Genomic DNA, 25,945 nt, shown 5'->3' with positions numbered 1-25,945 from the left:
ACAATTATAAAAATAAATGTAAAACAAATTAGTTGTAAACGACATTGAAATTGTGTCACAAGAAAAAATTCTGAACGAAGAGAGAAATTTCTATGAAAATTTGTACGCATCTAAAGAAGACCCTGATAAATATTCAGGTGATTCTAATTTTTTTGACTTAAATTCTATTCCTAAGCTTACAGATCTGGAAAAGAATATATGCGATGCAGATATTTCAGAATCTGAGTGCGTTAAAGTTTTAAAAACATTTAAAAATAATAAAAGCCCTGGTACAGACCGGCTTACTGCTGAGTTTTACAAATTTTCTGGATTGATAAAAAATATGTGTTAGAAAGCTATGAATATTCCTTCGAAACCGGAACCCTCTCAATAGACCAAAGACGGGGTATTCTTACTCTTATTCCAAAGAAAGATAAAGATAGAACACTCTTGTCGAACTGGCGTCCCCTCTCTATCTTAAATTTTGATTATAAATTATTAGCCAAAGTTATTGCGGAAAGAATGAAATTATTTCTTCCAAAGCTTATAGATCAGGACCAAACGGGATATGTGGCTGGTAGATACATTGGTGAAAATCTACGACTCATTGCTGATATTATATTGTTAACTACTTTAAAGAATTATCCAGGGCTTATATTACTGGTCGATTTCGAAAAGGCGTTTGATACGCTAGAATGGAAATTTATTCAAAAAGCATTGGTTTGTTTTAATTTTGGTAGCAATTTCCGGAAATGGGTCTTAACTTTATACTCAAATATATCTAGTCTTGTCGTTAATAATGGATTTAGTTCTAGTCCATTCACAATTGAGAGAGGTGTTCGACAAGGGTGTCCTTTGTCTCCTTTTTTATTTATTTTGGCCGTTGAACTGCTGGCAATAAGTATTCGTAAGAACAATCAGATATCTGGTATAAAAATTGGGGATAATGAAATCAAAATTTCACAGTTGGCTGATGATACCACTTGTTTTTTGAAAGATGTATTCTCCGCACAAATTTTATTAGATTCCTTTAACGATTTTGAGAAGTGTTCAGGATTAAAAGTAAATTTTTCTAAAACCGAAGCAACATGGATTGGAAGAAATAAGTTTAACAAAGAAGGTTCCCTTCCTATTAAATGGAAAGATGGTTGTGAAGAAATGGTTTGTTCTAATTTAGATACATGCATAGAAATCAAAGAGCTGAAAGCTCTGAAGAAAAATGACGCCACTGTCTCTAATATTGGGATAGTTTTTATGCAAGTTTTGATTTTCACATACCGTAATTAGTTTAACAATGCAACATGTCTCGTAAGCATATAATTGATATTCGTATATGTGTGTGTGTGAAGTGAAGGTGCCAACTGGCTGGTTTTTTTTAAGACAAATGAATAGGTCAAGACTACCTGAATTGTACAAATAAATACTGTAGAAAGGCTTCTATATTTCTCACTGGTACATAGGCTGAATCCGGGTCCGTTCGCGCCCATTCACGTTTGCCCCAACTCATGTTCGCCCCCTTTCACTTTCACACCCTACATGTTCGCAACTAATCTTAATTGGTTTTGTGTTTAATAACTCTGTAAGCAAGTGTTTTCTTATAAGTATAATTGTTGTCATTGTCTCAAAATAAAGTGAGACAGCATTTATTTTTGTGTTGAATAAATCTTAATCATGTTTTGGATAGCGTATTGTTAAAGACAATAATAATCCTTTCTAAATAAAGTGGTATTTTGTCAACGTTTTATTTAGCGTGGAATAACTCTTAATCATGTTTTGGTTAGTGTATTGCTATACTTTGTTTCATTGACCTCTTTCATAATGAAGTGAGATTCTGACTAATTTTTTTTCTGTGTGTTGAATAAATTTTATCATGTTTTGGTTATAATAGTGGATTGCTATATTTTGGTTCCTATATTTTATTGTTTCATTGTTTCAGATCAAAGGGCTTAAAAACAATTATCTTTTGTGTTTTTCCTTTAAAATCTTCAATGTTTTACTCATACCAAGCTATAAATACATTCAGTATTTACACCAAAGCAATTTAAAACAACTTGAATTTGAATTAAAATTGGGCGCGAATGAGTAGAGTGCGAACGGACCTTGGGTGTGAACGTGCGAGGTGCGAAAGTGTATTGGGCGCAAACAGACCTGATACCACATTGTCTGAACCTCCTTCTCCCACAAAATATGAAGTAAATTAAAAACAAATTGTTCAGAGAACAATTGAAGTCTTTCCACTAGAAAAGATCTATTTTTATATTGAAATATGAAAAATCAGTTTAAAATGTTAGTTCCTATGGCTTTATGACGTCCTATTAACCTATGACCTTGACCTCAATTTCAAGGTCACAAACCATGGACCTTGAATCAAAATATCCTAGGTCTTTAATATGTTTGGTTAATGAGTACTACCACTTGACGCGTAATTTTAAATGTAAGATGGACAAAAACTCCCTTTTATTGTATGCGCAGCCTTTCAACCAAAATATACAAGTAAGGACATGTCGCAACTAATAATTTATGAAAAATCATTTGTCAAAATGTCATACAGTATTTGAAAAGTGAAAATAAGCCAAAATCAAAATTTATAATATGACCTTGACCTTTGACATTGACCTCATTTTCATTTTTAGTACCAATGACCTCATGAAGACCCTAGGTCTCTATCAGTTATGGTTTACCAGTTGAAAATGCATATCGCTTGAATCAAATGAAAAAGGGGGAATAACTCTCATATGGAGTCCCCATAGAGCTATGGTTCAAATGAATATTCTTATCCTAAATATGTAACGAGCAATTTGGTAAAATAAAATCTTTTACGGTTACGAAGGAGAGGTGGCCACAAGAAAAACAGTGTTTGGGGAGATAACTCTTACAACGTAATGTATTTTGTTATAACTACATTTGATATATGTTTCATTATAATACTTTATTCTGATTGGCTAACTGCACATCACATGTTATTCCTCAAGCAATTGCATCACTCAATAAAACTTTTCATTCATGATAACACGTGGTCCCACAATAAAGTGCACAGATGAATTGAATAAAAAAGTTAAAAAATTCGTGTTTTCATGATCCTAGCTAAAAAAAGTAATTATAAGTATTGAATGTTTCTTTTTGTAACCTCATAGGGTTGCAAAAGCGTTGACTGTGTGCACATTTTTAGAATGAAGCGCTTACGCTTACGCGCTTCATACAAAAAGTACTTCGGTCAACGCTTTTACACCTCAATGAATTTACAAAAAAAAAGCATTCAATACTTAAATGCAGTTGTAAATTTTTAAAGCAAAAAGAGTTAATACTAACTTTCACTTTTTTGGATGTTCATGTACATTTTGTATGTATTTATTTTTCTCAACTACATGATTTTTTTGGTGTATTTTTAATGATATATATGAGTAGTCCAAATAATTATTACGTCTGGCAAGGCTTTTCAAATTTTATTCTGGGACACCTTCCTATGACCACAAGGCTATGTTTATTTTTTTCTGGGACGCCTTCTTAGGAAGCCTTCCTACGAACGTCTTAGGAAGGCGTCCCAGAAAAAAATAAAATAGCCTTGTCAGACGTCATTATTATTTGGACTAATACATGAGATATTGGATATTTTTATGCATTATTTAACCAGTTGAGTCTTTTACAGGATTGTTTGTTTAATGCTGTTTAAACATTACTGAAAAAAAAACCACCTTAAATTTGCTAATTATTTGGCATGAAAGTTTGATTTATTGAAAGGGACTCATAGTTTTCCATTTAATTTTAATAGTTGTCTAATGGTTAAAACAATAGCTTCGTTGTTTACTTTTATACACAACAACATATTCACTTTGGTTTCGTTGTTTACCTAATATTCACTATGTACTTGGTAACAGTTATTAATTAATTGAATAGAAAATATTATAATAAATATTATTGGAAGCCGAATTGACGTCAAATAGGTGCCGATTTGACTAGATGCCAATTTAACCAGGTGCCGACTTGACTTGTACGTTTCAATTCCTCTGCGATCGTTTGCGGTATTTTCTTGAGAAAACCTATTTTCCATCATCAAAGAGAAGAAGAAACTGCTTGAAATGATTCCCGAACGCTTCGTGATTGTTAAAATAAGTTTAATTCACTCAAAAAACAATTTTAAAACTTGCGATGTTTAAACAGGAAGTTTCAAAAGCACGTGTAAAAGAAGAAATTAACCGGTGAGAGTGGAAATCCGTACATAACATATATCACTATAGTACGACTTTTAAAGCAAAACAGTTTCATCCTTTTGTTAAACAGTCTTTAATATACCTATCACATTAATGTTTGAAGGGTCTTAAGCTTATTCAAACCATAAAAGTCGGTATGAAACACCAAAACGGAATGATAATAACCGATTACGTTTTGTAGTTTACAAAATTCTGGACTGGTTTCTGTCAAACTACAACACTTTGTTCGATTGTAGTGGAATACAAACAGAAACCAGTTAGTTTGTAAACTGGTTCCTGGCTGATTACTACACAATGCTCATGCATATTAATGATAACACAAGCACATTCCAGTTTGTATTGAAATTAGTAAATACGAAACCAAGCGCGGTAGGCAGAGAAATCAGGTCGGCACTTATGGAACAATGACTGCGTCATTTTCCAAAAATGGAATCAATAATTAAACTATGGAGGATCAGAAACCTTTCCTTGATCGGAAAAATTGTAATTCTTAAATCACTTGCAATATCGAAGCTTATTTATGTCATTTCATCTACACATGTACCAAGATCTTATGTAATTAAAATACAACGTGATATTAATAGTTTTTTATGGAATGGTAGTACTCCGAAAGTTAAATCGGAAGTTATTCAAAAGTCTCCTAGCGAGGGGGAACTGAAAGCTCCAAATTTGAAGTACAGCTGTTATCCTTTCGTATTATGTGGGTAAAAAGATTTCTGTCAGAACATGACTCCAAATGGAAACATGTTTCCAAAGCATTTTTCTCCCTTTTTGATTTAGAGGACTTGTTTATGAGCAGATGTGAATTTGAGTTTTTGAATTTGAAAGCACCTCTTTTTTATATAGAAGTGCTATCTGCTTGGAAACGTTTCAAGGGTATTTTCATCCCGTTAAATGCATTTCATGTTAGAAAAGAATTTATTTGGTTCAATCCGTTTATCAAAATTGATCAAAAGAGTATTTTTTACAGATCTTGGTACATGAAAGGCATAAGGTTCATCAATGATATTGTAGATGATAAAGGCAAGTTTTTGTCTCATGACCCTATTAACAAAAAATATAACCTGAATGTCACTTTTGTAGACATTCTATCTATTAAGCTTGCTATACCACGTGACTGGAAAGATTTTTTATTACAACAACACATGTCACCTAACAGCAACTCATTTGGATTTGTTTTTGAGCATGAGAATAAAAAAATGCCTATTAGTAAATTATTTGCTAAAGATGTATATTCACTTTTTATCGATCAGGGAACTGTTTCTCCTATTTCACAATAAAGATGGGAAGAAAGTTTTAATATAGAAATTGGTGACGAACAATGGAAAAATATTTATTCATTAGCTTTCAAATGTACTATAGAAAGCAAACCACAAGCTTTTCAATATAAATTACTACACAGAATAGTCTCACATAATTATCTTCTTGAAAAATATAAACTTTCCTTAACTAATGAATGTGCCAGTTGTAAAGAAATAGAAACTATAGAGCATAAATTTTTTGAATGTACAGAAATAAAACAATTTTGGAGAGATTTTTCAAATTGGTGGTATTCAGTTTTTGGAGAAAAACTATTCTTGAATAAAGACAGTGTCATTTTTGGTGTATTGAATTCTGATAACTTAGTTTTAAATTATTGCATTCTACAGGCAAAATATTACATTTATTATGTAAAGAACACACAATTAGACAGACTGTTCATATCTGTACAAGCTTTTCTTAAATTTTTGAAAAGACGTCTGGAGATATTAGAATATTTATATATTTCTAAAGACAAACACGAGTCATTTGTCCACAGATGGGGGGAATTCATGAAAGTTATTTAATTAAATTTATTTTTTAATATTTTTATACATGTAGTATAATGTATTCCAAAGTATTCTCAAGACGTATCATATACTGAATATTCACACCACTATCTTGTAAATTTTTACTATGTCTTATTTGCATAATGTCAATAGTATAACAATGCCATACATGTCATGTCATTCACTATGTCCTGTAAAAATGTATGTATGCACTGTAGTTTGAACACCAAAAAGATCAATAAAAAATTTAAAAAAAACAATCCTGAAAGTGCAAGTTAAACCTTTAATTAATAAGCTATATGATACATAAGAGTTCCAATTTTGAATAAAACAGTGATGACGATTTCACCTTATAAAACAAAATGTAAAACCTTAAGAAAATGGTAAACAGTGTTGTAAAATGTCATGTAGTCTAGCGAAAGGTTAAGAAATAACATTTTCCAGACCTAACATTAAATGCCTACACAGGTAAAATGTTGAATCTACAATTGGTTTTTTTTTGTGAATATGTTTGTCATTAAATACATTTTTTTCTTCAATATAAATCTTTGCATTGAATAATTGCAATTTATACCTTAAAGTTAAAGTACATGTTTTTACAATAGTAGAAAAAACGTAATCAGTTATTTAATTTTTGTTTTATTCATCAAAACCCAATACCCCCTAGTCAGGTGGTGATGTAAAGTGATTGTTTATTAGCTTGACTACTGAATGAACAAATGCAAAAAACAAACAAAAAGTTAAATTCAGGGTTGCTCCTGGCAGTTGCCATTATCGCATAAAAAAATAAACTTGTCAAAACAAATTGTTATGGTGAAAAGTTTTTTGAAAAAGAATTATGACATTTCAACATCCTTCATCTTGTTTTTTCTGGCTTCCCTGACTTTTTCCTTTATCAGTTGGTCTTTTTAACCTTGAACTGGTCAAAAGTTTCGATTTAAACAGAAAAACAGTATTCAGTTGTTTTGAAAAAGTACAAGCATTTGATAGCTATCAGTAATCTAATCAATAAAAGGTGTTAATTGTATGGTTTTATAACATTGTGTGGACAAATGGCCTCAAATTTATCTTACATGAGTTGTTTTTGTCAACATTTATGAAATAACAGTTTAGAAGAATATTCTTTGCAAGTTTTATGTCTTATCTTATTATAATATATAAAAAAAAAGACAGTTTTTGTTTTGTTTTTCAAAATTTAGAAAATCTTTGATTTTATTCAGAGCCCTTCAAATAAATAGAAATAATCTAATATAAAATATATTGAATACAAAAACCCTGCCGATGTTTTGACACAAATATAATTCCTTGTTTTCAAAATTCCAATAGGGAACATATCTTTTATAATTGTATAAATAAACCAATTGTTCAAGACGTTTCGGCCATTGGCCTTCTTCAGTTGTTTATTATTCCTCTAAACTACATGGCTGCCATTCTTTTTTAAAATCATTGAAAAGATTCAAAGATTTTAAAAAAGAATGGCAGCCATGTAGTTTAGAGGAATAATAAACAACTGAAGAAGGCCAATGGCCGAAACGTCTTGAACAATTGGTTTATTTATACAATTACAAATATAATTATTGACACTCCACAAAGAGGGGGCAGAAGGAAAGTTTTATTACCTTTGTAATTATGTTATTTCACAATTTCAATAGATGTAAGTAAAAAGATTGATAAACCTTACCATCATCTCCAGTAAATAAAATTCACATTCCAGAACTAAGTTTATTCTGTATGGATATTCTAGTGGGTGTGCATGAGAGAATTTGTTCTTCACTGAAATTAAAATATAACATGTTTATAAGATTGTTACAGAAGTTATTTGTTTTATTGTTGACAAATAAGATATATATATAGAAATTTAGTCTGTACTATGAGAATTAAAACATGATTGGTGCAAGCAAACATGTTTAACACATCACATTCAGTATGTGCCTGTCACAAGTCCCGAGCCTGTATTCCAGTGGTTATTGTTTGTCTCTGTATAACATATTTGTTGTATTTTATTTATTATTTTCTTCATAAATCAAACCATTACTTTTCTCTTTAGAATTGTTTTTCATTCGTGATTTCAGGACTTTTTATATCTTGTTATGTGGTTTTGCTCATTGTTCAAGGCCTAACAGTGACCTATAGTTGTGATCTTCTACATGGTTTGGTCTCTGGTGGAGAGATGTCTTATTGGCAATCATATCACATCCTCTTACTTTTATATTAAAACCTACTTAACTCATTAGAAAAGAGGAGGATCCATAAATGGAAACAAATAATTTTTAAGGAGGGTCAAACATTTGTTTTTAAGCACAGTGAATATTATTTTATTTTACATGCTTACTGTGGGTAACAGTCAATATTTCAAAGCATTACAATCATAAAATTGGTCCTTTTAATAAATTGGACCTTAAAACTTGTTTTGTTCATATTAAATGTTTTTGATGAAACATGGATTAAATGTTTATTGACTTTATTAATATATCAGTTCTCACAGTTTGGACAAATCTAATTGTGGAGAATTTCAAATCAAAAAACCTTGTTAATTAACAATAAATGAAAAATTCATGAACTTTTAACATGATGTGTGCGATGGAGGATAACATAATTTCAATTTATAGTACAGAGAAAATCAGATGGTTTAATTGTGCACACAAAGTTGGAAATCAAGAATTTTAGACCCTACCAAAGTGAATTTTCCATGACAAAACCTTGGATCCAGGATTCGCATGAATTTAATTAATAATAAATAATTTGGAATTAGGTGACTACAAATTATTACAATGTAACCTAAAAATAGCATCTGCCAATATCACTGATGAAAACTTTAGAGAAATAGTACATGAATTCATTGGTTGATCTAAGGTCAACTTTGAATCCTATAGTTTAACTGATGAAAACTAATAAAATAATAAGTACATTCATTGATTGATCAAAGGTCAACTTTGAGTTCCAGTTTACCTAGTTAAATAAGTGTGTGCTTGAATGAAAATACACTAACTTTCTATATTTCTTTGTTATATTCTGAATACTATAGACTTAGCATTAAAATATATTGTTGTAATACTACCTACCTACTGCCTGACAAGTACTGATTAACCTTGTGTTTGATATAACACCAAATTCCTGAAAATCAAATCAAAATCTTCAATTAAATCATATATTGACAGGTTATTAGTTGAGACTGATATTATAAGTTATCTTCATCATTTCGGTAGATATGGATATTTTAACAACCTGAAGTATCCAAGTACACCCTAAGGTGAAGCCAAAGGGTGTACAGGGTACTGAAGGGTGTTAAAATATCCATATCTACGGATATGAATGTAGATTACAAATTTATAGCCGTCTTAGTCCAAATCTGACGATTTTTAGAAAAATTGGACCTTAAAGTGTGATGTGAAAGCAACATTTTTCATTTTCTAAAAATATTTGGCAATTTGGCATATTTTTCACATGATGTACCTTTTGTAGAACCCTACAGGTAGTCAAATATAAGACGTATTTAATATAGAGACAGAGAAACTGGAATGGGTATGACACCCCCAGGGTAATGTATAGCAACATCCAGATATATGGGTTAGTAAGACCCAGTGGCTATGGGTTTTGTTACAAAGTGTGTTACCCAAACAAAATCCTAGAAATATACTAAGCCAGGGATAAGTACTGATAGCAATGCAACTTTATAAAAAATATCATTGATCTATCACTAGTAGTTTCTATCAACCTGACTTAAGCAGAAAACTCATGTTTGGTTGAGGCGCAAAAAGAATAACTTTTTTTTACCTTTCACACTTTATACGAAGTCAAGCAGGACTTTCTCTTTTTTATTTATATATTGCTGTTACCAAAAGGTATTTTTAAGTGTATTAATCAAAACAATTCTAGAATGGTAAATAGCCAGACATTGGAACTGATTTTGAAATATTTCCTAAAAAACAAAATAGTCTGATTCCAGTGCTAAATAGCTTTTCTAGTCATTTACAATAGCTCCTTTCTTGGTCTCTTTTATATACTTAATTTTTTACTTACCTGAAATATTCGATTATTCTAAGTTTAGAAATTTACACATTTGATAAGTGACTTGATGACTGTAATAAACTATTCACCATTTCATGAAATGATTTGTCAAGCCATGTGCCATGATGTGGCCAGCCATGCTTGTTTGGTAAATTCTACTTTTGGTTTTAACTAGATTTTATTTTTATATCAAAACAAATGACAGACAAAAACCTGGGGTTTTTTTTCATTTCTTATATGATTGTTTATATATAGGATCATTGAATAATGTATATATGTATTGTGTGCTCGTATGAATACTTTGTAAAATGCAACTAACACAAAATATAAATATAAGATCTATTTTGCTAATCAAATCCCCTGGTTTCATTAGCAATTAATAACACGGAGAGGAACCTTAGCGTCATTGTTGTAGCGCTAAGGGACATTGTTCACAACCAGTAGTGAAATAAAATATTTAAAGTTGAAAAAAAAAAGTAATTTTACAAATTTCCGCCACTTGGCCTATAGCTAACTATATAAATTAAAACACACATTGGTTACATGTCCTGATATTCAGTCAGACTCCACATACTTCTAGTACATTCTAATGTAAGACCTACTGACTGTTGTGTACCAGTGTCATTGAACAGATATACACATTTTTATAAACCAAAAGACTTCCATTATTGCATCATCTGGTGATGTAATATGTTTCAGAAATAATTGATGCAAGCTATTCTTTATTGTAGTTTTAACATTGTTAGGCATTATATTCATGATTATTTTGCCCCAGCAATAGTGAGGGCTTAATTAACACGAATATAATGCATAACCATGTTAAAACTACAATAAAGTATAGCTTGCATCAATTATTTCAATTCTGATTAGGACATTTAAGGTAATTTTTATGTCCAATGTGTATAACTTAAGTGTAGAGCGTTTGTGTAGGTTCTTCCATGAACCTCCTTTTTTTGTTTGTAAACAAGCAAACATCTTTCAATGTGATTTTTCAGAGGGAGGAATTTTGAACAGCCAGCATGAACAGTTGTCGTATCTAGGTCAAATATGTCAATTTCGAATTGCAACACATTACAGTCATGATAAATGAATTAGTAACAACATGTGCATCATCTAAGAGTTTGGAAGTGTTTTAAGTTAATGAAATATATTAAATGCATGCCAATTTGATAAAATTCATTTTTCTGCAGTAGTCAATATATGCATGTGCAAACAAATTTTATTGGATTTAGAGCATGGCTACACATTACAGGGAAAAATTGTTGTTTTTATTTTCAATTATATAGATAGAAATCAGGAAAAGCCATCAACAAGATAAATATAAAACTGTCTATGTTTACCTCTACTTTAGAAGCTAAGAATACACATGTTGGTGCCATAAGCCATGGATCAATACACTTCAATGAGTTTCTGGAAAACACAAGTCAGATTAATCTTATATATAATGTCAATATAAAAATGTGAACTGCCTTTTTTTATTATCAGAACAATATACATTTTGATTTTGATCTCCATTGTCTTTTTATTTGGTAAAAAATCAAAATTATTGGCTAAACTTTATCTTCATATTTCATATATTTTCATGTAGTAATTGTGGCTTGTGCTTATCACAATTGAAAAATGATAAACATCTGAAAAATTGCCATGAAAACCACTTGCATAAATAGTAATTCTATCTATCATTTCTTCCATAAAACTAGCATCCAAATCATTAACTAAAAGAAAACAAAATGACATTGATCATGATGATGGAAGATTTTAACGTCCTTGACTTGCTATACAGCCCTTGCATGTTTAGTATGACATTGTATGTAATTGTCTACCTATACATAGCTTATAGTGTAAATGGACATGTCATCTGGTTTGACTATCATTGACATCATTGGCTGGACAGCATCATTGCATTGTGTTATTTAATTTCCTGCCAAAAAAATGATAAAACTTTTTTTTTATATTCTAACAAACATGTCCACATTATAGACTGTTTATTGGGGTCTCTAATGGGGGGGTTCTGATCCCGAATCCTGCTTACTGTTTTGTCAGATTCCCATATCCCGCTTACACTATGTACGTAAGCAATTCTCATTTTTTTGTCATTTCCCGTGTCCCGCTAGACTTCATTTCCCGTTTTCACGGCACAATAATTTGACTTTCACGTGTCACGCTTACAAAAAATCAACAATCCCACGTCACGCTTAGACTGCAATGAGACCCACTTTATTTAACAAGAGTCTAAGGTAATTATAGTGGTCATGTGACTTCAGATTTTACTCTAAGGTTCTATCTGTATGTAGATCTAGTGGGTTTCAATAGTCTACAACAAAGGATATCTTTTGCTTAAGGTGGTATGGGAGTCTAAAATAAAAATGATAGAATTTGTTCATACTTTGCCAAAACGTAGTATCTATTGATACATGTTGAAAAATATAATGAAAATGATAGGTCACCGCGCATTTTCTCAAGCTACAGGACAGGACAAAATGACACATTTTGTATGGATTATACAGGAAAAAACGCCATTTTGTGATTAGAAACTAAACAAAATGATAGAATTGTTAAATACTTCAGGAAAAGATAGCTTTCAGACACTGCTTTGAGAATATCAAAAGAAACGATAGGGTCACCATACATTTTTTCCAGCTAAAATATAAAATAGGAAAATTTCATGTAGAATCCTTCAGAAAAAGCACTGTTTTAGAGTTACCTCCCCTTAAAATGCTCATTTAATTAATTTTTTTTAAAACAACCAAAGATAATTAACATTTGCAAAAACATTAATATTTATAAGTTATATTCTTATAAATTGGTTCTTATAAATGAAAATTCACATTAAATATCTGCATTCCTGCATCAAATTTTGTTAACTTGATGGAAAATCTGGACTTTTGTTTCTGTTATTTACAATCCAAGATGGAGGAAGACACCCATACCACCTGAAGAGATCTTTACTATTCATATAAATAAATATGACTTTAGTAAAGTTTTTAGTTTACTCTTTCATTCACTGCTTATTGTCATTGGGTTAGCGGCTCTTTAGTATTAGGGTACCAAATACTACCAATAGCATTATAGGTAAACAAATTGTAATATGGAAAACCTAAAGATGTATAATTTGCTATATAAAACAGGTATTACCTAGAATAAAATCTTTTGAAGTATATGGTTGCTGTAGCAATAACCTGTTGTCTCAATTTTAACTGTTCCCCAAGAGACTGAATGACTGAAAATTTAAATCAATTTATTTTAAAACACATTTTGTGCTTGAATGTACACATGTATACAAAAAAGAACTTGAAATCAATATTCATTACAGTAAGTTGATAAATTTACATTTGTATATTTTCTTATAAAGTTACATTTTTTAACTGAAAATAGACAAAATCACCAGAAATGTGTGCAGTTGGAGAATGATTAAACTTGATATTACTGCAGCAAGCTCAACAAGTTTATTAAAAAAAAAAATATATATATAAAAACTATACTTATGTTGTTTGAATATATTCAAGAGCTTGTTTTTGGTAACTACACGCATTGTTTGCCAAATTTTCAAACAGAAATATATTGATGAATATAGAAGTAAGTGAATGCTGTATGTTTTTTTTGCTTTATTATGGGTCTTTTATGATTTTGCACGAGACAAAACATAAGCAGCTGAAGTCTGCCTCCAGGTGCAGGATTTTCTTGCTGCTTAAAAGATCCATTGGTAGCTTCAGCTGGGTTTTGGGTTGTTGTCTCTTTGACACATTCCTCATTTCCATTCTCAATTTTATTTGCAACATATGCAACCACAATCAGGGTGGGCAATTTCCTTACATGAATGTTATAAATATACTCTGTTGCATAAAAAGTTGTAAGAAGTCAGAGCAATCGCAGACTAAATTGTTAAATCTGTTAAAAAAACTTATGTTTCATGTATGTACAATAAATGTACTCACAGTTTGCAAAAAATATCATAATCTTCTGGTATCCATCCTCAGTTAAAACATTCAAATCAGCCTGTCTATTCTTAAACAGTTCTGGTGGATCTAACACCCATTGTTGGCTGTAAAGTTAATATACATGTCGGAATGAATTAACACCACAATAATAATATAAAATTGTCATAAAAACTTGAACTTTTACATACCGGGTATTTTCAAAATCATTGGTTATTAATTACATTATTTGGAAACCTCAACTAACCTTCAATAAATTTTGTTTACATGTAAATGTGTAATACACAAATTTAAGACCATATTTACTCTATAGCACTTGTACCTGTCTAACAAGGATCTGACACACTCAGTTCTTAAGATTGTATAACAAGGATTTGACACACTCAGTTCTTAAGACTGTATAACAAGGGTCTGACACACTCAGTTCTTAAGACTGTATAACAAGGGTCTGACACGCTCAGTTCTTAAGACTGTATAACAAGGGTCTGACACACTCAGTTCTTAAGACTGTATAACAAGGGTCTGACACACTCAGTTCTTAAGACTGTATAACAAGGGTCTGACACACTCAGTTTTTAAGTCTGTATAACAAGGGTCTGACACACTCAGTTCTTAAGACTGTATAACAAGGGTCTGACACACTCAGTTCTTAAGACTGTATAACAACGGTCTGACACACTCAGTTCTTAAGACTGTATAACAAGGGTCTGACACACTCAGTTCTTAAGACTGTATAACAACGGTCTGACACACTCAGTTCTTAAGACTGTATAACAAGGGTCTGACACACTCAGTTCTTAAGACTGTGTAACAAGGGTCTGACACACTCAGTTCTTAATACTGTATAACAAGGGTCTGACACACTCAGTTCTTAAGCCTGTATAACAAAGACGCCAATATAACAAAAAAGTACAGGAGTGAAGCAATGAATGTGGACTAATCTATTAAACGGATCAAGATTTTATGATTACATGTTGTCTTTCTGAAAAGCATAAACCACTTCAGTTTTTAGGGGGAAAATGTCTGAGAAAACAAAGAAAAAAAGATGGATGACTTCTAGCTGTTATAATTCTTTCTCAAGATTTAAGTAATGAGATTTGTTTTGCAAATACAGAAAGGCCCTTAAAATATATTTCAATGGACTTAGAGGTAGTTTGAAAAATCAAGATTCATATGATATACATGTTAAAATATGTGACATGATTTTTGCTGTTGTATTTATATTTCTTCTTCAGTTACATAAAACCATCAATATTCTGTGCCATATCTGGTAATTACAAAAATTTTATGTTTTATTTAATTATTACTTTTTGTTTGGGCATCATGGTCATATATTTTTGTATTATAAACTTTTACAATTTTTCTTCGTTTTTCGTTTTTATTTTATACATTTAATATTTATTTTATTTATAAACATGTTGTACACTGCCGTGCCCACTCTAGCTATAATCTCCTTTTTTTTGTAAAAATATTGATTACAAATGCTTATCTGCTTTTTTCAATTGATTGTACTTGCAAGTCTTACGATTCAACAAAAGAGATTGCATGCCCACTCCTATGGCTGGGCAGAGTGCATCCAGTGCCCACTCCCACTGTGGACAAAGTAAAATCCACCTGAGCTGTAGACGTAGTGTAAAAATTGTATGTATTACATACTTTTTTTTAATTCTAATTTAAGATAAAAATAAAATAGCCTGTTTATTTCAGGTGTGGATAGGGGAAATTTGCCTAATTGCAGACACTTTTTAAAATCCAGAAGTTTGGATACCGTAGAGACCAATTGCAGACATACTGGTGGTTGCACTGGACAGGAAGGATAGAGGGGTTTCAAACGGACTATTTCTCGCGTTTTTATGTCACCTCTCTTGATTGGTAGATTGGAAATACTTAAAATCCGCGGAAATGCACAGTTGTGTAAATGCTGACATAGAGAGTTAAAATATGGACACCTTGTCGTCAAATTTCCGACACTTATTGTTTTAACTACTCTTGCTATTCAAAACGAAATTACTATGTATACATGTATATATACGATTCTTAAAGCATGTCTGAGAATGATTTTCGCACGTAAACTTGTACTACACGTGGAAAGGTGAAAAAAATAATATTAAAATGTTAAATATCTCAGACCACGTTTATTATTAAATGATATTAAAAGCAGAAACTTTTTTGTGCTGACAAATTCTATTGTGACATTGTCTTTCAATATGCATACATGCAAATATACATGATGCTTTCAGGTGTGGATCCAGGGGGAGGGTACGAACACCCCTTTTTTGATGGGGACATGTAGTTGGAACACCCCCCCCCCCCCCCCATTTTATCCTGGGTTAGGAACCCCCCTTTTTAAAATGGCTGGATCAGCCCCTGGCTTTTGTGATAATTTTCAATTTCAAATCGCTTGGTATTCGTTTCTATTTCTTAATCACTAAAAAATCAGGTATTCCAAGAGAACAAGACGTCTTTGGGCTTGATATTTATAGGTCCAGATTCAATATTTTATCAAAGTCTCACTACTTGCAATACATTTATATTTCGAAAATTTCAGGGAATTTTTATCCAAAATATAAAAAAGATAGTATTAATATAAATGAGGACCCTGGTGACACTCCTAAATGAAGGGCCCGGCTGACTGTAATTGTTGCATCTTTATTTCCAACTTTTTGGGGTTTTTTTATTTTTGTTTTTAAGATTTCTATTTTTGTTTTGTTTTTAGTTTCTTTGATTTTTTTCCACTAGCCGTTTTTAGATTTAAAAAAAATCAAATAGCGCATTAAGAACATATGTCGTACCTCAGGCTGATTCTTATATTATGATGTCTTTCATTCATGTTTTACGTGAAATAAGACACGGCCAACTTCGGATGAACTATACTCGCTGCCTTTAAGATTGTTGTGCACACAGTTTGCCAATACAATGTATATGTATAGAGATCGAAATTTGTCTTTTTTTTCTCAAAACACCATATATTAATTTTTTTAATAGAAGATAAGTAAATACGGATATAGATATAAATTTACATTGCTTAGAATGGCAGTAAGTATGATAGATGGTTTTAGATTTAATTACATGGCAAGATACAAAATTACTTATCCATCGGTCTGTCTATCTAAGATTCATTCACCAATTTATCGTACATGTGCTTCGATGGATACACAACATTTTTAAATTTGATTTTCTTGTGGAGTATTTCTGAATTTATTTTAAATGACCAATAGTGTCTTTTCTTGACGTTGTCAGTTTCCTAGTAGGTTACGTTATTTTTCCAATTCATCTGATTTGTTTCATGACAGAGACGGACAGACAGCCGACTGAATGCACAATGTCATTTCTATTGGACGCTTGCAGAAAGTCAAAAGAGATGATCATTAAAGCCAATGTAATGGTATTTTATTTTATCATATTTTAAAATGTTTTATATAATCATTTTTCATTTCCCCAAAAGAATGTACGTGATATTAATAAGTTTGTATGCCTCTTCTGCAGCAAGAATGTCCAACTCTTTACCTCTTCTACCTAATTGTCTAGCAATAAACACAATGTTGCTGAGTTCATTTTCCTTATCACTTTCAATAATTTGGCATAGTAGTGTTGATACATATACATGTTTTGATCAACATTATAATTTCATGAATAAACAGCAAAACATTGTCAAACACACTCTTCTTCGAGACATTTTTGCAATTTAATTTTGGCAATGATTTTAGGTACATTTGGTTTCATCCCATTTGCTCTTGCAAAAAGTACTAAACATGTAGAAATTCTGTAAAGAGAGAGCAATAGATTGAATTAATCAAAGAGCAGATTGCTCTGAGGGATAAAATTGCCATTGTTTTTATTGACACATGTATACATGTAGCTGGATAATATTATTTTACAGGAACCTTTGTGATTTCCATTAATGGAGGACAAATAGCGATAAGGTATATTTAAAGGTTTCTGTAAATAAGATAAAATTGAGAATGGAAATGGAGAATGTGCCAAAGAGACAACAACCTGACCATAGAGCAGACAACAGCAGAAGGTAACCAACAGGTCTTCAATGCAACGAGAAATTCTCGCACCCGGAGGCGTCCTTCAGCTGGCCCCTAAACAAATATATACTGGTTCAGTGATAATGAACACCATACTAAACTCCAAATTGACGGAATAGAATCAGTCCTTGCAGTGTAGCACTGTACTCCGACAGACACCTAATATGACTGGTCTTTTAAGATAACATGTTTTCTAAAAGTATTATTTGAGTTCTGTTGGTTTAATTTAAGATTTAAATTATTTAATTAGCAAAACAGTGAAATTTATATTTTTACACCTCAGTAATCACACTGGTTCAAACTAGATTTTCGTTAGTATAAACTCTTGCATTAAATTTACTCACTATATTATTTCGCCCTTTTTATTGGATATAAACTTTTCCTTTGTTGTTATTTGTTTATTTATACTACTGCAAAGTGTTTTCTTTACATTTTTGAATTTGATATTACGTTGAAAATACGCTTTGTTTTATTCAAGCGAGTTTGAAGTTTGAAGTTTGAAGTTCGAGCCAGACACATTTTAGGTGTAGAAAATAGACTTGCTGACTATTTGTCTTGATGGCATTGTAGTCATAAATACAGAGAGTTATTTAAATCAACTATTTCAGTAGATAGATATGAAGAGGTACCAGTTCTCATGTCGGATTTTTCATTTTTAAATAATTGGTAATTTATTTTACAGAGTTAGAGGTTCTGAAGTTTCAATGTAAAGATTCTGCTAAGCATGCTTTTGCGGAGAGTACTTATAAAAATAAACCAGATGCTCCGCAGGGCGCAGCTTTATACGACCGCAGAGGTTAAACCCTGAACAGTTGGGCAAGTATGGACACAACATTCAAGCTGGATACAGCTCTAAATTTGGATTGTGATTAAATAGTTGACACAGCATAGGTTTCTGACACAGAATGAATGTGGTCTAATGAACTTAAAATATTTTTTTTGCCTTTGAGCAATTCACTTTGCTGTTGAATATTAATCCTCTCAAAAAAATGTTTGAAGAAATTTTCTTTTTATTTATGAAATCTGAAATGAGAAAAATTTGACCCCCCAACCCCCCACATTTTTTTCACATACCCCTTTCCCTTTTTTCAAAACTGATCTCAATTCAAATTTCTAATGGAGTTTGCAACAATAACTACTCATTTAAATACATCATAAAATATTAAAATGTAACAAAAGGTGCTTGTTATCACTGAATGGTAAAGATTGTTTTAATTTATCAGTTGGTAGTAAAAGTGAATATACATTGTATATTGTATAAAACAATGATTTAAGTTGACTCAACTACTATTCTGGACAAAGAAAGATAACTTCAATCAATTGAAAATTTCTTGTTATTGCACTATATTGTGCAATTAGATATTTCTGGCTATTGTGCAATACTGTGCAATTGAAAATATTTGCTATTGCACAATACTGTGCAATTGAAGATTTCTTGCTATTGCACAATACTGAGCAATTGAAAATTTCTTGCTATTGCACAATACTGTGCAATTGAAGATTTCTTGCTATTGCTGAATACTGTGCAATTGAAAATTTCTTGCTATTGCACAATACTTAAAATAATAATTTTGGATCCTGATTTGAACCAACTTGAAAACTGGGCCCATAAACAAAAATCTAAGTACATGTTTAGATTCAGCATATCAAAAACTCTCAAAATCAAACCCAACCTTCCTTTTATGGTCATAAACCTTGTGTTTAAATTTCATAGATTTCTATTTACTTATACGTAAGTTATGGTGCGAAAACCAAGAATAATGCTTATTTTGGCCCCTAATTCCTAAACTGTTGGGACCTCAACTCACAAAATCAATTCCAACCTTCCTTTTGTGGTCATAAACCTTGTCTTCAAATTTCACTGATTTCTATTTACATTTGTACTTATACTAAAGTTATTGTGCGAAAACAAAGAATAATGCTTATTTTGGCCCTTTTTTGGCCCCTAATTCCTAAACTGTTGGAACCAAAACTCCCAAAATCAATCCCAATCTTTCTTTTGTGGTCATAAACCTTGTGTCAAAATTTCATTGATTTCTATTCACTTAAACTAAAGTTATAGTGCGAAAACCAAGAAAATGCTTATTTGGGCCCTTTTTGACCCCTAATTCCTAAAATGTTGGGACCAAAACTCCCAAAATCAATACCAACCTTCCTTTTGTGGTCATAAACTTTGTGACAAAATTTCATCGATTTCTATTCACTTTTACTAAAGTTAGAGTGTGAAAACTAAAAGTATTCAGACGACGACGACGCAGGACGACGACGACGCCAACGTGATAGCAATATACGACGAAAAATTAAAATTTTTGCGGTCGTATAAAAAACTCAGTTAGAATCATATTTTATGTTTTGTATATATTTTGAACTTATTCCTGTTCCTGCTACAGTTTATGTTTTGACATTATATGCACAGTTTCTGAGTAGAAGTTTTAAATCTGTTGACTCTAAGAATTATATTAGTTCAGTAAAATATCTGCATTTATTGTTAGATTTAGAATATCTACAGTTTGAAGCTTTTCATTTGAGATTAGTATTAACTATTAAGAGGTTTATGTAGAATTAAGGCACATTGTCTAAAACAGGCCTTTCCAATTACTCCTCACTTTTTACTTCAAATTTATAATAAGCTACATGTAGATATGAATAGTGCGCATGATGCTACTATATGGTGTTTAATTTTACATGCCTTTTTTCTTATGTTTAGAAAATCTAATTTGGTTCCAGATTCTGTTTCTACTTTTGATCATAATAAACAGCTTTGTAGGGATAGTACATGTATTATTTTCGATTGTAAGCGTAAGCTATTATTGATAAGTGTTAAATGGTCGAACCCCATTCAGTTTGGTTAGAGAGAATTATTGATACCTCTAGTCTCAATACCAGATTCTCCATTGTGTCCCGTTCAAGCTTTTTTGAATATGAAGTCTTTGGTTTGTACTTCTGATAAGAGTCCAGCTTATTGTTTATAAAAAATAAATTATGTGTACCTGTCTTGTATAGACAATTTCAGACAATACTGAAACAGTTAATTACTGAGATTGGTATAGATGCGTCGTCATATTCTACACATAGTTTTAGGCGAGGGGGGGGGCTAGCTGGGCTTTTGCAGCCGAAGTACCTACGGAGTTAATTCAATTGTACGAAGATTGGAAAATCGATGCTTACAAGAGATATTTAAAATTTCATTAGACAATAAGATTTCAGTAGCAGAAAAGATGACAGCACATATTTCAGATGTTTTATTATAAATTTTACAGGGAATTTCTTAGAAAAAAGGGTGACCATTGTGTCAGCGTCTATACCTAAATATGTTAGTGGAATAGATGGGTGTACAACTCAGGCCTTTCCTGGTGCCACTATTGGTCGTCTTACTGAATTAATTTCATCTGGGAAAGTAGATTTAATTTCATTAGATTTCCTTATAGTACATGTTGGTACTAATAATATTTCTTCGTCTCAATCCGTAGATACTATTATGTCTTATTTTGGAGATTTAATTAACAAGTTAAAAAAGAAGACATTTGCTAAGTCTTCCTAGACCAGTTGATCACATGAACACTGGAGCTAAAGTTAATAAAGTTAATACTGAGTTAAAAAGATTGTGTAAAAGAAATAATTTATTATATTGTAATTTGTATAGAGTTTCTTACTCTACAATATTCCAGATTCTTCCTCATTTGCTTCCGAGAGATGGGCTTCATTTAAATTTTGCTGGTACAGAACTTTTCAGAAAAAAGATAATCAACATTATTAAGCATCAGAGTATATAAATTGTAATGTGTTACAATTGTGTTTTTATTTACATTTTGTACTTCATACATGTATATTGTTTACTATAATTATTCTTTTTTCTCTTTTCAGAGAACTTGCATCCTGAATATAATGTTGGTTTTCCTCTAACTACCCAGGATCTACATACATTCTGAGTTGGTTTGCTGTTTTGTCCTTTCATTATCTATACACATTTTGAAAGGAAGGAGCTTATTTGAAGAGAGAAAAAAGATAATAGTATGTCTGGTGTTAATCATGATTAACTGTTTTGATAGTTAGTATTTTATCTTTATTTTTTTGGCGGCCTTTCAGGCTTGGCGGATGATGTGTTTGCCAAAAAATATATTTATTATGCATTTATGTTTATGTATTTTCATTTGTGTACATGTATTTAATTATTTATGATACATGTATCATCGTGTAATGTGTTTTCGTACTTATAACAATTTTCACTGCTTACGGTTTTTACTGTTGAGTTTCTATTTAGGTGTTTACTCAAATTTAAAAAGCATGTCCTGTAGATTGATTTTAGGTATCTAGTTTTTTTGTCAATGATTTCTACGATTTTTTACTGTTTCCGATTACTTTGCGATTTTTGTATGTCAAAAAAACGGTGTCATATGTTTTCGTATGAAATAAAAGTTGGATCAGTACACGGACAGGAAATGACTACAAAATCCGGAAATACATTTTTTCTAAAGTCGTGGTTCGGGTGATCGCTTGAATCTTAAAAAAAGTTATTAAATACTTTTCAGTACAAAAAATTACTAGTAAAAAGTGTAAGGTTGGTGTTTCGTGTGATGAAATTTTTAGATTTTGATTAATTTCAGATTGGCACCTGGTTTGTACAAAATACATTATTTTTTCTAAAATAAAATGCAGTTTTCAAAATTTATGATTAAATATAAAAAGTAAAAGACTGTTTTCATCTTCATGTATCAAGGATGTATAAAAAAAATTGTCAATGAAATATTGAATAGTTAGATTTTGAACAACCATTTTATATAAGAACCCTGCTAATTTTAACTCGATGGTTTGTAATTAAAACGGCCAAAAAAACACATGACAGTCATACGTCTTGAAGATCCGGTGTCTGACTTGCAAAAAAACATATCTGGACTTTATTTTAACCCTTCAGAATTTTTTTCCACAACTATTCTAGTGATGCGTATTTTTGACATTAAATAAAAATGGCTAAATAGGTCAGTTTTATTTAATTTGTTCTAACGTCTTTAAAAAGCGACGTTGAATATGTTTTAAATATATCAAGTTGTAGTAGTGTTGTTGTTCTAAATATATAAACAGAAAAACATGCCACAATGTACGCGTATGCAGTCGAAACCGACGAAATGTGGTTGATACGAAAACATATGACATACAAAAACATATGACACGACGATATATTGTGTTTTAACTTTTGTAATATATTGAAAGAATATTTATATGGGGACGAAGTCCCCAATAACAGTAGAAAATTCAATAAAAAAAAAAATTCGGGAAAATTTCCCGAATTTTTCATTGTACTAATGAACTCAAAATCGTTCAATTTTTTTTATGTCATGTTTTGAAATTCCGGACCTGCGCAGAAATGTACAATATACTTCCTTTTTCCGGTCTCGTTTGTATGAAACTTTGAGTAAAATATATATTTATCAGTCTAGTATAAAATAGGAAGGAACGCGCAATACTTATTTTATTTTTAATAATTCCTTGATATGAAAAAACGTTACCTAATGATAGCGTTTCTTGTTTACATTGCATATGACGTCATAATTTAAATAACGTCACAACTAAAATCCTTAACAACAGAACCAAAATCGGAAACGTTACTGTATTTCCGTGTATTTTTTTTTGACAAATAATTGAGTTACAAAAAAATAATTCATATAGACTTCGTCCCCATTTACAGGTAATGCCTGCCTCATATTAACAGGCAATACAAATTATACCTATTGACTTCCCTTTATTTCACCCACTTGATAATTTGAAAGAAAAGAATTCAATCCAATTTATGATTTTTTTCTGATATGCCTTAGTATTTCATTTTTCATAGTAATCTTTTGTGTGGTACATGCTAATATTTATTAAACTTCTTTTTGTACATACAAATGAGAACTTTGCCAGAAGTTTCCTGCCATTTTCAACTGTGTATCAATTCATACTATCAAAATAACTGTATCGCACTGGGGTATTAATAACAGGTGCTTTCTAGTTGAGTCCTATCTGTAATGTTATTATTTTTTCTGGGAAAAAAAGATCCGGATGTCCGAAAATGATTAGAATCGCAGCATCAAATGCCGACCAACTGTGTGACATTTCCGAGATTTGACGTCAATTATTTTGAAGCTGATTTTGAGGCCCCTCGATATTGGTAACAATATAAATAATAATGGAATTGACGAACGTAATCGTTAACCAGCGAATAAACATTTATAATTCTCCCTGTGCAAAGTTAAGGTAGATAGATAATTTTATTAACCAATCATGGTGCCCAAAATTTGAGCTATACAATCAAATGAATTACAAAATAAAGCACAGAAAATGATTAGAATGATTAAAGTACATTTAAACAAAAAACCACATGAATACACATTTACACTAATTAACCTGATATAAACCAAGTTATTGACAAAACATAGTTGTTATGGGTAAGGCCAAGGTTTGAGTAAACCATACAAAACATTTAAATGCCAGTTTCTAGCCTTCAAACAGTTAAAATTTTTATCTCCACCTGCTCTTTTTCATAAATTGTACCTGCAGCTCTTGTAAATAATGTAACTCCTTGCTGTCCAATGATTTGAATTTGAAGCCTGGTATTGTTATGCCCACCTACGTTCGTGCGTGCGTCAGTCCGTCCGTCCGTTCGTCGTACCGTTCGTTCGTTCTTCCGTCTGTCCCAGCCCGCATCAGGTTAAAGTTTTTGGTCAAGTTAGTTTTTGATGAAGTTGAAGTCCAATCAACTTGAAACTTAGTACACATGTTCCCTATGACATGATCGTACTAATTTTAATGCCAAATTAGAGTTTTTACCCCAATTTCATGGTCCACTGAACATAGAAAATGATACCCGGTTCGAGTGGGGCATCCGTGTATTGGGGATAACTTTTCGCTTTTCCGTTATTTTTTGCAGCCGGTTATTTTTATTTATATATTTATTTATTTATTTATTTATTTATTTATTTATTTATTTATTTATTTATTTATTTATTTATTTATTTATTTATTTGCTTATGCATTGTGTGCTTTAGCTGCATGCAGTCTTTTGCTTGTGTTCATAGTGTTTAATTTTACATGTGCTATTCTAATATAAATACTACTTTATCCTGCAATTGGGTGTTCTACTATACAGATACAGCCCTACAGATATCGCTTTGCTGTATCTGTATACTATACAGATATCGCTTAAAAGCTCCGCCAACTGCCGGACTGAGTATTGTATGAACCTACGTGACCTCAGAATGTGTATTGGAGTCGCATTCCAATGACGTATCAATTGCGAATTAACGATTACTTTTATACGTTCTGTTTGTTTCCAAACATTTCTTTAGAGCAATAAGAATCACACCAATTGTCTGATAACATACACACATGAACAACTTGAATGTGTATGGTTGTGTAACAAAAACAACCATGTCAATTTCAGCATGCATTTTAAGTAAATGTCGAGTCTGAAGCGTAGGACAACTCGTACACTCCTGTCTCAAATTGGACAATGTTTTGTTATTTGTTTTTACTGTTGAAATTAGTTGTTATGTTAAAATAGATAATTATTCACCTTGAGCGATGTATTATTGTTGACCATTCGAGATTCTTTTTTTGCGAACCCGCCTTCTTCTGAATGTGTGATTACTACATATCGTATTACTACACGGGCCTCAAGGGATTTCAAATCGAAAATAAATGCAAAATATGTATTTTTGTGTCTTTCAAAACACAAATGATATACAGAATTAATTGCAGGATAAAGACAATAACTGTTTAGTGTCTTTAAATATCAGCTGTATTTGTACTCGGCTCGAAACAGGTGTAATAGCTCGCTAAAAGCTCGCATACACCTTGTTTCCTAGCCTCGTACAAATACAGCTGATATTTAAAGACACTAAACAGTTATTGTCTATATATTCTACTATGTGCTGATATTTGACATTCTTTTAATATATATCTTGCTTAGCTTTTATTTTGCATGTGCTATTTATGTA

The 25,945-nt window shown here is 31.3% G+C and overlaps 1 protein-coding gene across 1 annotated transcript in view; it reads right to left on the bottom strand.

Moving 5' to 3' along the window:
• Positions 1-24,035, bottom strand: part of LOC139517758 (cyclin-C-like) — a 39,321-nt gene extending 15,286 nt beyond the window's left edge. The window contains exons 1-6 of the mRNA XM_071309143.1: positions 23,853-24,035; positions 13,939-14,045; positions 13,139-13,223; positions 11,344-11,413; positions 9,058-9,109; positions 7,677-7,768 (exon numbers count right to left, since the gene is read on the bottom strand). Of these exons, the coding sequence (XP_071165244.1) occupies positions 7,677-7,768; positions 9,058-9,109; positions 11,344-11,413; positions 13,139-13,223; positions 13,939-14,045; positions 23,853-23,884 (438 nt within the window). The 5' untranslated portion in view covers positions 23,885-24,035. The remainder of the gene's footprint in view (positions 1-7,676; positions 7,769-9,057; positions 9,110-11,343; positions 11,414-13,138; positions 13,224-13,938; positions 14,046-23,852) is intronic.
• Positions 24,036-25,945: the final 1,910 nt, after the last annotated feature.

Source organism: Mytilus edulis, chromosome 3 (genome assembly GCF_963676685.1).
Source record: "Mytilus edulis chromosome 3, xbMytEdul2.2, whole genome shotgun sequence".
Lineage (NCBI taxonomy): Eukaryota > Metazoa > Mollusca > Bivalvia > Mytilida > Mytilidae > Mytilus > Mytilus edulis.
This window is presented reverse-complemented; position numbering and strand designations above follow the sequence as displayed.